Here is a 12629-nt window from a genome sequence, read left to right as displayed (position 1 = left end):
ACTCTTGGCTTTGGCTTAGGTCATGATCTCAGAGTTGTGAGATCAAGCCTCTCATCAGGCTCCACACTCAGTGAGGAGTCTGCTTGAGGATTGTCTCCCTTTGCCCTTCTCTCTGCTTGCGCTCTCTCTAAAATAAATAAATCTTTTTTTTTTAAAAAAGAAGCTAAGTAGTACTACTTATTTCAGATGAAATAAACTTCAAAACAAAGACTGTAACAAGAGACAAAGAAGGACACTATATAATAATAAAAAGAACAGTCTAACAAGAAGATATAATGATTGTAAATATTTATGCACCCAAATATATATAAACAGTTAATAACAATAGAGGAACCTAATCAATAGTAATACAATAATAGTAGGGGACTTTAACACCCCAATTACATCCACAGACAGATCATCTAAAAAGTAAATCAACAAGGAAACAATGGCTTTCAATGACAAGGGACCAGATGGATTTAACGGATATATTCAGAACATACCATCTTAAAACAGCAGAATACACATTCTTTTCAAGTGCACAAGGAAAATTCTCCAGAATTAGATCACATAACAGAATAGGCCCACAAAACAAGCCTCAACAAATTCAAGAAGACCAGAGTCCTACCATGCATCTTTTCTGATCACAGTACTATGAAACTAGAAGTCAACCACAAAAACAAACAAACAAACAAACAAAAAAAAACTGGAACGATAATACACGGATATTAAATAACATTACTACTAAACAGTGAATGGGTCAACCAGGAAGTAAAAGAAGAAAAAAGAAGTACATGGAAACAAATGAAAATGAAAACACCACAGTCCAAACCTCTGAGATTCAGTAAAAGTAATTCTAAGGGGGAAGTTTATACCAAATACATGCCTATTTCAAGAAGCAGGAAAAGTCTCAAATAAATAATCTAACCGTACCCCTAATGGAGCTAGAAAAAGAACAGCAAGCAAAACCTCAAACCAGCAGGGAAAAAATTTCAATAATAAAGATTAGAGCAGAAATAAATGAAAAACTTTAAAACACACACACAGACACAAAAAAATAAATAAATAAAACACACACACACACAATAGGTCAATGAAACCAGGAACTGATTCTTTGAAAAAAAAAAAAAAGAAAAAGAAAAAAAATCAATGAAACTGATAAACCTCAGGCCATATTGATCAAAAAGAAAAGAGAAAGGTCCCTAATAAATAAAATCATAAATGAGGGAGGACAAATAGCTACCAACACTATAGAAATATAAACAATTGCAACAGAATATTATGAAAAACTATATGCCAACAAAATGAACAACCTGGAAGAAATGGATAAATTCCTAGAAACACAAAATACCACAACTGAAACTGGAAGAAATAGAAAATTTGAGCAGACTGATAACCAGCAAAGAAATTGAATCAGTAAGCAAAAAACTCCCAACAAACAAAAGTCCAGGACCAGATGGCTTCCCAGGTGAATTTGAACAAACATGTAAAGAAGAGTTAATACCTGTTATTCTATAACTATTCCAAAAATCAGAAAAGGAAGGAAAACTTCTAAATTCTTTCTATGGGGCCAGCATTATCCGGATACCAAAACCAGATAAAAACTTCATTAAAAAGAACTACAGGCCAACATCCCTGATGAATATGGATGCAAAAACCCTCAATAACATACTAGGACACTGAATTCAACAATATAGTCTAAAAATCATTCACTGTGATCAAGTGGGACTTACTCCTGGGTTGCAAGGGTGGTTCAGTATTTCCAAATCCATCAGTGTGATACGTTACATCAGTAAGAGAGGATAAGAACTATCTGATCATTTCAATAGATGCAGAAAAAGCATTTAACAAAGTATAGCTTCCATCTGTGATAAAAGCGCTCAATGAAGTAGAGTTGGAGGGAACATACCTCAACATAATAAAGGCCATAGATGAAAAACCCACACTTAATATCATCCTCAGTAGGGAAAAATAGAGAGCTTTTCCCATAAGGTCAGGACCAGGACAAGGATGTCTAATCTCACCGTTTCATTCACCATAGTACTGGAAGTCCTAGCGACAGCAATCAGACAAGAAATAAATGGCATCCTAATTGGTAAGGAAGTAGTAAACTTTCGCTATTTGCAGATGATATGACATCATATATAGAAAAGCTGAAAGACTCCACCAAAAAACTGCTAGAACTGATAAACAAATTCAGTAAAGTCGCAGGATACAAAATCAATGTACAGAAATCTGTTGCATGTCTATACACCAATAGTCAAGAAGCAGCAAGAGAAACTAAGAAAAACAATCTCATTTACAGATGCACCAAAAGTAATAAGATGCCTAGGAATAAATCTAACCAAAGAGGTGAAAGACTTATACTCTGAAAACTATAAAACAATGATGAAAGAAAATGAAGAGGACACAAAGAAATGGAAGGACATTCTATGTTCCATGCTCATGAATCAGAAGAACAGGTATCAGTGAAATGTCTATACTACCCAAAGCAATTTGCACACTTAACGCAATCTCCATCAAAATGCCAACAGTGTTTTTCACAGAACTAGAACAACCAATCCTAACATTTGTATGGACCTACAAAAGACCCCGAATAGCCAAAGCAATCTTGAAAATGCAAAGCAATTCTGGAGGGGCATGCCTGGGTGGCTCAGTCAGTTAAATGTCTGCTTCTGGATTTTGGTTCAGCTCATGATCTCAGGGACATGAAATCGAGCCCTGGGTTCAGGCTCTGCACAGCGTGTGGAGTCTGGTAAGAGTCTCTCTCCCTCTCTCTCTGCCCCTTCCTCCTCCCACTCCAAACAACAACAACAAAAAACAAAAAAAACAAAAAAACAAAAACAAAAACAAACCAACAAAAAAACCAAGAAGAAAGAAGAAAGAAAAGCAAAGCTCTAAGCTTTGCTTCCAGACTTCAACTTATATGACAAAGTGTAGTAATCAAAACAGTGTGGTACTGGCACAAAAATAGACATATGGATCAATGGAACAGAATAGAAAACCCAGAAATAAACCCACAACTATATATCACTTAATCTTTGGCAAGCTGGAAAGGATATCCACTGGGAGAAAAATAGTCTCTTCAACAAATGGTGTTGGGAAAACTTGACAGCAGCATTTGGCTTTCTTAAATTCAAAAATAGGTCCTTACGGTTTTCTGAGTCAGTGAAGATAGATCTATGTTATTCATATTATCCATTTTATTGGTTCATAATAATATTTTTAAGTAGTATGACACTGGCTTTTCTTACTTCATAGGAAAGCGCTAAGAAGTAAATAAAAAGTGTGTCCCATCTCTGATAGCCCATGTTGAGTTTGTAAAATGAAAAGAAGCACATCTATGAGTCTGGAAAATTCATGTCACAAAAAGTTACAAAATTGAAAGTGAAAGTGGAAAGCCACCTTCCCTTTCCTGGTTCTTTTTTCCAAAGCTAAATACCTCAATTAGTTTCTTATGAATCCTTCAAAACCACAAATTACTTCTATCTCTCCCTCTCTCTGTTTTTTAACACAAAAGATAACAGTATATACACAGTTATTTACTTTGCTTCTTTCGCTTACTATCCATTGGGGAATATTCCCCAACAGCAAGATAAATGTGTTTTTTTTTTCTCTTTTGAACAGCTGCACACAAAAGTCATCTGTTGGGTTGTGTTACAACTTGTTTAACCAGTTCACTTTGAAGGATATTTGGATTGTATTTACCGTTTTGCTAATTTGTTGTGTGGTTTGACGTTACTATCGCCAATGATCTTACAAGAACATCTTGGTACTGTTGAGATGTTGTGCATCTTCAGTCCTTGCCAGTGTATCCACAGAGAAATTCTTAAGCACTGGGGACTGGGCTAAAGGGCCTGTGATTTACATGTTGATGGAAACTACCAAAGGCCATCCAGAAAGGTTGCATCAAAAAATGTTCCAACCATTCATCTTTCGATGGGCACCAAGGCTCCTTCCACAGTTTGGCTATTGTGGACATGGCTGCTAGAAACATCGGGGTGCAGGTGCCCTGGCGTTTCATTGCATCTGAATCTTTGGGGTAAATCCCTAACAGTGTAATTGCTGGGTCGTAGGGCAGGTCTATTTTTAACTCTTTGAGGAACCTCCACACAGTTTTCCAGAGTGGCTGCACCAGTTCACATTCCCACCAACAGTGTAAGAGGGTTCCCTTTTCTCCGCATCTTCTCCAACATTTGTTGTTTCCTGCCTTATTAATTTTCCCCATTCTCACTGGTGTGAGGTGGTATCTCATTGTGGTTTTGATTTGTATTTCCCTGATGGCAAGTGATGCCGAGCATTTTCTCATGTGCGTGTTGGCCATGTCTATGTCTTCCTCTGTGAGATTTCTCTTCATGTCTTTTGCCCATTTCATGATTGGATTGTTTGTTTCTTTGGTGTTGAGTTTAATACTCAGCCATTAGAAACGACAAATACCCACCATTTGCTTCAACGTGGATGGAACTGGAGGGTATTATGCTGAGTGAAGTAAGTCAATTGGAGAAGGACAAACAGTGTATGTTCTCATTCATTTGGGAAATATGAATAATAGTGAAGGGGAATATAAGGGAAGGGAGAAGAAATGTGTGGGAGATATCAGAAAGGGAGACAGAACATAGAGACTCCTAACTCTGGGAAATGAACTAGGGGTGGTGGAAGGGGAGGAGGGTGGGGGGTGGGGGTGAATGGGTGACGGGCACGGAGGGGGACACTTGACGGGATGAGCACTGGGTGTTATTCTGTATGTTGGTAAATTGAACACCAATAAAAATTAATTTATTAAAAAAAAATGTTCCAACCAAAGTGTTTGACAGTCCTTGTTTCCCCAAATTCCCCCCAAGCACTGGTTATCACATTTTTTTAGTTGTTGCAAATCAAATAAATTGAAACTGGTATCATGAAAATGATGCAGTCAGGTTCCTTGATATGACCCATCAGCTTAGCATGAGAGAGAATCTTCTGCTAAGTCCTACCACCCTCACCTCCACACCCCTGAGAAAAAGAGACACATGGAGCTTTGAGTTCCCCTGTAGGTCAACTACATGGAAGACAAGAATATGAGTAACCAAAGTTGGGGAATCTTGACTAATTTGGCCTGGGTGTGATCAGTGTTACTTTTGAGGCAGTCTAGTGTCTTCGGACCCAGTGCTCGCTGGGTGGCATTACCTGGATCCCCATGAGGATGCAGAGATACCATGGTGGGATATCCAGGATGCTATAGATCAGCTGGCTGCTGCTAGGGCTCCTGGACTGCCCATCCTTCTTCCTGCCTTGGCCTTCGTTGTCACAGTTGAGCACATCGTCACCTCTCTGCTGGGAACAAGAGAAGACACACTTAGGCATTTTAAGAGGAATCAATGGATTTCCTGATTTCACCTGGATAGGCGAATGGCCTGCCAGGGGGAAGAGGCAATAGGACAGGGTTAACAGCTGGCCAGTCTGGGATTCTTAGGTCCAGACTCAAAACGCCAGTGATTTTCTGAACTGTACATCTAGGTGGGCCTGCATGTGAAGTCTGGAGCCCTGCAAGGGGAGTGGCTGCTTGGCCTGAAGCCCTTTGCAGACAAGCAACCTTGGGCAGGAGGGGTGGGGGCCAACTCCAAGGTCAGAAGATGGGCAGATTTCCCTCCCAGACCGGTAAATGGGGCTCCTGGGCCCAGAATGGTACAGCTCCCACTGGCCCTGTGTTTACGTCTGCCAAAGCTCTCCTCACAGCCTTTTTGTTATAACGGACAGTTCCCTTCTCCACCTCTTGGGTTGGGCTGGGAGTTCCGTGAATGCGTTAATCATGCCTTACCCGCCTGTGTAGTCCCAGCTGCTAGAGCAGCCGACACTTGTGTTGGGTGTAGACCGACCGAATGGATGGATGCGGCAGGCAAATATCAACGGCTACAGTGCCCACCTGCCTGGGGCTGACAGGAGGTGGCTCTGGTGCAGTGACGGCAACCTCGGGAGGGTGGGTCCTGGGGGGAAGAGGACCCCTGCCCTTCTGACTGCACTCGCATCCCACCCAGCCTCCAGCCCCCCACCTGGCCCTCTGGGTTTGTTTCCTAACACCCCCACCAACCTGGCTCTAGGCAATGGGGTGGTCCAGGTTTCTCCAAATGCAGCCTTCATTATCCTGGGTCGGTGCCTCAGCTCCCCCTGCGGCCCCCACTCGAGCCCCCTGCTTCCCCTACCCTCTTGCGGCTCCCCAAGCTCAGAGCCTCCTCCCCACCATCTCCCCTGACCTCCCACACCCATATGCTTTTCTTCCCCAGTAACTCCCAGCACTCTGTGTCCTGTTACGGAATTCATGTTTTCTCTCTTGTACCAGAACATTCCTGCATGCCCTGCTCTCCCCCAGCTAGGCCATAAGGGCCAGGAAGCTATCTTCCCCTTGCTAATACTTCTCCAAGTTCCTGGCAGAGCAAAATGCATGCAAAGCCAAAAACATCTCAGGGAAGTGGGCCCTGGAAATGAAGAGAAGACCGACCACTGAAGGAGGGTGGGTCCAGGCCCAGACCCAACACTCTCCAGGGCGCTGCAGGTAAACCAAAACGTGGGAGTCCCCCAAGGATTTCCCAAGACTTTTGCTTTCTTCTGTTTTGTTTCATTTCATGACAGTAGGGCGGAAAGAATTCTGGAGAAGGAAGAAGAGACATCTCTGCAGGGCCTCCCACAATTTCCTGGAAAAGAGGGCCAGCCTCCATCTCTTCCCCAGAAGGCTGGGCAACGGTGGGCAGGGGCTGGCCGCCCGGGCCGGAGGGAAATCTGAGAACCCCAGGGAGGAGGGTGCCACCCCCCCACACACACACACCCGCCAGGGCTGCAGCCCCAGCCTGGTGCTGAGGAGCTCTTCCCCCCCCATGGTGGCCATTGGCAAGCACCAGAAGGGCCCCAGTCAGTCCACTGTGCTGCATTACAGCGCTCAGAAATAGGTTGCGAAGGTGGTGGGGCCAGGGCTCACAGACCGGCCCCGAGATGCCTCCAGAGGGGTGACTGTCACTTTACTTCTCTGGGCCTCAGCTTCCCCATCTGAGAACAGAAGCACCTGTGTCATTGGCTTGGAAAGAAGGAAATAAAGCACATGAAATGCCAGGGGTGAATTGGCTGGTTGGTAAATATTAGCTCGCTCTCTTTCTCAGATGCCCTCTCTCTTTCCTTTTGCTTTGTTTCAGAAAGTCCTTCTGATCAAAGAAATGTTAACACTGAGAAACTTGGAAAACAGATACTCAGAGATTTGGATTCAGCAGCGACCGACCTGTGAATAAAGGTTAAACCAAAGAGGATCTTCCAACTCTTCCCCGTTGCTTTAGGATTTGCCCATCAAGGTTAGTGCCCCTGGAGGAGTTTTTGCCCTCATGATGGAGGTTGTGGGGGCAGCTGCACACCTATCTAACCACTTTAAGTCTCTAGAACGTGAGCCACCATCCTGAGCATGAATCAATTAGGGCTCTGGGACTCCAGGCTGGGGCCCCCTCCAGGCCTTTCTTCCATTCTGCTCCCGTCCCCACTCGTTTTTCCCTCTCTTTTAGCAGCACTCACCAGAGGGTCGGGGTGCTCACAGCTGGTGATGGTTAAGCTCATGGCAACCCAGGGTCTGCCCGTTTTGGCCTCGTCTCAAGATAGAAGCGAAGGGAACCCGCTCCGGTCGAAAGAGATTGACGTCTCACGGCCTGCCAAAATGGAGAGAAAGACAAGGATCCTGGGCTGGCTCTGGGAGGGGTGGGGCTTCCAGACTTCTCTTGCCCCCTCCAATCATCATGGAGACCAAGGTGCACTCAGGTGCAGCAAATGTTTCATAATTAATAAGTGTGAAGGAGTGTGGAGAGGTTAATGATCCTCTATGACACTAGGGGAACGAATCAGGTACAGCCTTTTGGGAGTGGCATGGGAGTACTTTCTGAAAGCCTGATTCCGGGAGGCTGGAGAGGAGGAGTGGTGATGAGGGTGAGGCTCTGGGCTGAAAGCACAGGCTTAGCAGTCTCTTAAAGTTGATTATTAATGACTAGTTGAGCTGAAGAAATAGTCCAACCAGCCTGGCCTCTGAGATGCAATAATGTAGTCATCATAAGACAAAGGGCATTCCTGTTAATCTGGGAGATACTGCCAAGGTACACTGATAGAGCACAGCCTATCAATGGCTTCTTAGATAGATAGATAGATAGATAGATAGATAGATAGATAGATAGATAGCCTCTATCTATCTGAGAAGAGAATGCCTCTAAACCTTACGTGTCTATATTCCTAACACCCAGAAATATCTAATAGCCCACTCTTCAGAAAGAGAGATCCGGGAGGGTGTACTCTTGCTCTTACTCTGCACAGGACCCTCCTCAGATACTCTGAATAAACTTCCCCTCCGTGAAGTCCAAAGCAAGCCAAGTACCAGCTACTCCTGGTCGCAGAATGTTCTGGAATGGGTGGAACTGGGTCCCAAGGTTCAGGAAACGCATGGTGGGATGCACGTAGACATCAGTGGATGATGATCCAAGGAAAAACACAACAACGAGATGTTTGACAAGCCAGTGGGGTGGCAGGTGGGTGGGTGCAGGGGACAGCACTGAGTTGGGCTAGGACAGAAGAGCCAGCCATGAGTAGCCGACATTAGTGAATAATTAGCCACGTACACTGTGCTACACCTTTTTTGTATTTCCTTGTGCAACATTCACAACAAATTAGCACTCACATTCTTCTTTCACTGATTAAGAAATTGAGATGTTGATGGGCCTGGTAAGCTTTCCACTCAAGGTTCATAACCCATGTAGGAGCTGAGAGTCGAGCCCAGACAGTCTGGTCCCACAGCCTACAGGGGCCAAGGAGATCTTCACGGAGACATGACCTCTGGGTCTGAAGGTGTCTGACGAGGCCCGTGGGGAGATGGCCCAGAGAGCACGTCCACAGATTGGGGCTTCCCCACACTACCCCTGAAGGCAGAAACGTAGGTCCTCTGCAAATGGCACCCAGGGGCCTCGAGTTCACCTCAGGAGTGAAGGTGAGACTGCTTAGCTTTGGGACGGCATGGGCTCCCACCTCTGCTGAACACACTAGATGCGCAGTTCCCAGCTGGGCGAGTCATGAGGTGGAGACAGAGATCAAGGGCCACCGTTCATGTGGCTCTCTGCAGCGAGCAGTGCAGGCTCGTTGCTCCAGGAAGGCAGGCCTGGCAAGTGGGGGGCAGCGTGGGGGGCTGCCCACCACAACCCCTACCCTCACAGATCTGGAGACATGGGCAAATTTGGGCTCGTGTCGGACATCTCTTGTCCCTGTCACCTTCTGGGATAACACGGAAGAAGGTGACTTCTCAAAGTCTCTGTCTTCCTCCACATGGAAGGTCCTGCCTTTCTTGGCTATGCCTCCCCTGCTGATTGTTAAGGTGTAAACAAGAATATCCCCTATGGTGTGAGGTAAGATGCTTAGCTCCACAATTGAGGTAAAGCAGAAAGATGGTCTACGGTTACCCACCTGGTTTGGCTGCCTAATCAGTATGTGCCAGAACCTTCCTCACTCTTTAAGTCCCCTCCTCTGGGCCTGACACTCTTTGTCTCACATGGTTCCTTGTATAAGTCCTTTGGCTTGCGGGCCACTGCTGCTGTCCCTGTAGCCCCTACCTCCCTCAGCAGCTCAGATGACGAGCCAAGCCATCACTTCTCCTTCTCCTCTACCTTCCACCCCTCAGAAGTCACTTCTACAGACTATGGTCCCTCCGCTCATCATTGCCTGGGCCTGGCTTCTGCTGCCATGAATTACTCTAAAGCTAGTGTGGTATTGCACGACCCTTCCAGAGTTGCAGCTGCCCCAGCGGGTGGCCTTGTCCCCCCTCACCACTGCAATCATGCTGCCATCCCATACACACACCGGCTTGGGGTTTTCCACCCACAGCACATTTACATGGGATTATTTATAACCCCTGTGTTTCAAGCTCTCATAATTAGCCCCAAACAATGAGAGAAATTTAAGAATATGGGGCCTCTCTGGGAACCCACTGATCTTTCCTCAGGCCCATGAAAGAATAAAAGTTCTAACATTATATTTTCACACCTACACATCTAATCCCAAAGTTGAAGCAGCTCCTCAGGCTCCAGGTACTTTGGGAGGAGAAAGGCATTGGGCCTCTTCGTATATAATGCACGTGGCCCCCTGGATGCACCATCTTCATATGTGGAGTAGGCCATGCGGGAAGGCTTGACCTGGACATTTGCACCACTGCAGATAAACTGGAAGTCAGTTATTTTAGGAGGGAATATGCCAAGAGACGGCTGTGAGGCTAATCACACCCGACACCAAGAATGAAGGAGGCCAAAACTTCCTCAAGAGAAGGTCAAACAAAACCAAAAGTGTAGCTCTTGGTTTAGCCATTCAGAACCCATCTAGTCTTTCCTCGTTTTCCTCAGAGAACCATTGTGATCCACAGCAAGCAGTCCACAAACCTTCAAGCAGAGTTTCCTCTGCCCCGTGGCTGCCTGGATGAGGGTGAAGGCCAGGAGGAAGCCCTGCTAACCCCTGGCCACAGCCTTGGACTAGCCAGGGGCATGGGACCCAGCTAGTGCCAATGATAGACAATGAGATTTGCTGGGACTTTGGGAAGAGACATGTTCTCTTTTTCACTGGACTTGAACCTGGAGGATGCTGCTCTGCATGATGTCATAGAGCCTGCAAAGGAAGCCAACATGGAGAACAGAGCTAAGATGGAGAGAGATTGGGCCCCAATGATATTGAATCTATATACTAAGCTACACACCTCTGCTGGCAAATTTTCTTTTGGTTTCAGCCGATCCGATTTGGGCTTTCTGTCGTTTGCAACCAAAACATCAATCCACAAACTTAATATTTTAATCCCCAGCCATAGACCAGTTCTTTTTCTAAAAATACTTGCACAGTGTTTGCTAATTTCTAAATCTTCAACTAACAACAATTATCAAATTTCAAGAGCATTAAAAATAACTTAAACATCTACCCTAATGCTAACAACCTCAACATATTTTTATACAACAGAATTGATTGCCTAAAATGTGACAAAATTAACCCAAGAGAGCACTGGGGAAGCATTTTCAAGGTTACCTGTGGATGAGATGCTTTACTCAAGTGAATATCTCATTTCATACGCTCCTGATCTGAAAGGTCAAGAACCAAACTTCACTGTGGAGGGTGGGTTTTCTACATCTTTATTGAGCCCTGATTTTTTTTTCACCAGAAATTGTGGAGTTCTAGACTTTTAGGCTTGGATATGCAAGACTATTTACTTCAAATTTTGTTATGTGCAGCATGGGAAAGCCACCACAAGTGGATCACAGCTCTTGATTGATGACTTCATGGTCTAAATAATTCCCATACTCATGCTTAATTGAATCTCAGTTTATGAAAGAGGGGGTTGCCAAACTGACTCAGACCAAGTCTGGCCCACTGCCTATTTGTGTAAATAGAGTTTTATTGGAACATATCCATGCCCATTCACGTAGATACTCTCTAAAGCTGCTTTTGTATCACAACAGCAGAGCTGAGTAGTTATGACAGCCCCACAAAGCCTAAAACAATTTGCTACCTGGCCCTAAGCAAAACAAGTTTTCTCACTCCTGCTCTAGAACACCGGCACAAACACTTGACTTTTAGTCACTCAACTTTGAAAGTCTTCAGCATATGAATTTTCATCTTTAATTATAAAACATAAGTATGATTTAAATAAATCATTTAAACTAAGTGCTTTTTAAAGACTCCTATTTCCTCCTCTTCAGTTAGATCCTGCTTTTACCTCTCAGAGCTCAACAGACTCCAAACTTTTCTTTGAGTTGACTCCTATAGACCACAGGCAGGATTTCAGGGCTAGTTACCAGAAGTCATCAAAAAAACATTTTCTCTACACGCCTCTGTAACTAAATGCTTCTGCTAATCCTTCGGCTTATCTTTGTCTTTCGGTGTCCAAGCCCTTCTTGGACAAACAGGGCCAAGGGAAGAATATGCAGTGCGGGTCCCAGGAGCCTAGACTGGACACCTCCATGGGATGGACCCAACCTGGGGACTACCAACCCATGTACCCAGAGGACAATATTCTAGAGGCCTTCTGAGCAACCCATGATTTACCCTGTTACTGCCTAGCCATTTGAAGTTCCGGGAAATCACAGGGTCCCTGATTGGTGTAAACCAGAAACTGAGTTAGCATTCTTAGTCGCAAGCCACTCTAGAAGGGACTCACCGGTTTGCCGACTCTTCAGGCAGAGGGGACTGATCACAGACCCAGGAGGGAGAGCCATACTCATGAGGCTGTGGGTTGCTGGGCAGCATCCTGGAGACCAAGAGCCTCTCTGAGGTAGGTGTTCAGGGGGGCCTCCTGGGCTGCATGAGGGGGGTCCCACAGAATACTAAATGGCTTGGGCAGATCCAGGGCCGTCAGCAGGATGAAGAAAGCAGGTGACATGGATTCATTTCTGATTCACAGGAGAATACTAGAAAGAGGGGCATAGAGAGTGGATTTGAGGTTCCCTCTACCAGACTTGGAATATCTTAAAGAACTGATCCTCTTCCTGGAGAGGGAATGGGCAGTTCTGAAAGCACCTGCCAGGGGTCCGCCTCTAAAGCAGAGGGATTTTTTTTTACAAGAACAGCAGCCCCGGCTGGCACTTGGCAGGTGTCATGTCCATCAGGCAGGGGCATCTCTACCTGAGGCAGGAAAG

The 12629-nt window shown here is 45.2% G+C and overlaps 1 protein-coding gene across 7 annotated transcripts in view; it reads right to left on the bottom strand.

Moving 5' to 3' along the window:
• LOC129515836 (solute carrier family 23 member 2-like) overlaps positions 1-12235 on the bottom strand; it is a 52561-nt gene extending 40326 nt beyond the window's left edge. For 5 of the 7 annotated variants that reach the window (XR_008665657.1, XR_008665658.1, XR_008665659.1 and 2 more), the window contains exons 1-2: positions 7507-7751; positions 5146-5292 (exon numbers count right to left, since the gene is read on the bottom strand). Coding sequence is in view for 3 of the 7 variants with exons in the window: in XM_055334911.1 (XP_055190886.1) it covers positions 5146-5292; positions 7507-7548 (189 nt within the window). In the remaining 4 variants the exon portion in view is untranslated. Of the gene's footprint in view, positions 1-5145; positions 5293-7506; positions 7752-12151 lie in introns of those variants that run through there. The other 2 variants (XM_055334909.1, XM_055334910.1) reach the window with 2 other exon arrangements.
• Positions 12236-12629: the final 394 nt, after the last annotated feature.

This window comes from Nyctereutes procyonoides, unplaced genomic scaffold (genome assembly GCF_905146905.1).
Source record: "Nyctereutes procyonoides isolate TBG_1078 unplaced genomic scaffold, NYPRO_anot_genome, whole genome shotgun sequence".
Taxonomy (NCBI): domain Eukaryota; kingdom Metazoa; phylum Chordata; class Mammalia; order Carnivora; family Canidae; genus Nyctereutes; species Nyctereutes procyonoides.
This window is presented reverse-complemented; position numbering and strand designations above follow the sequence as displayed.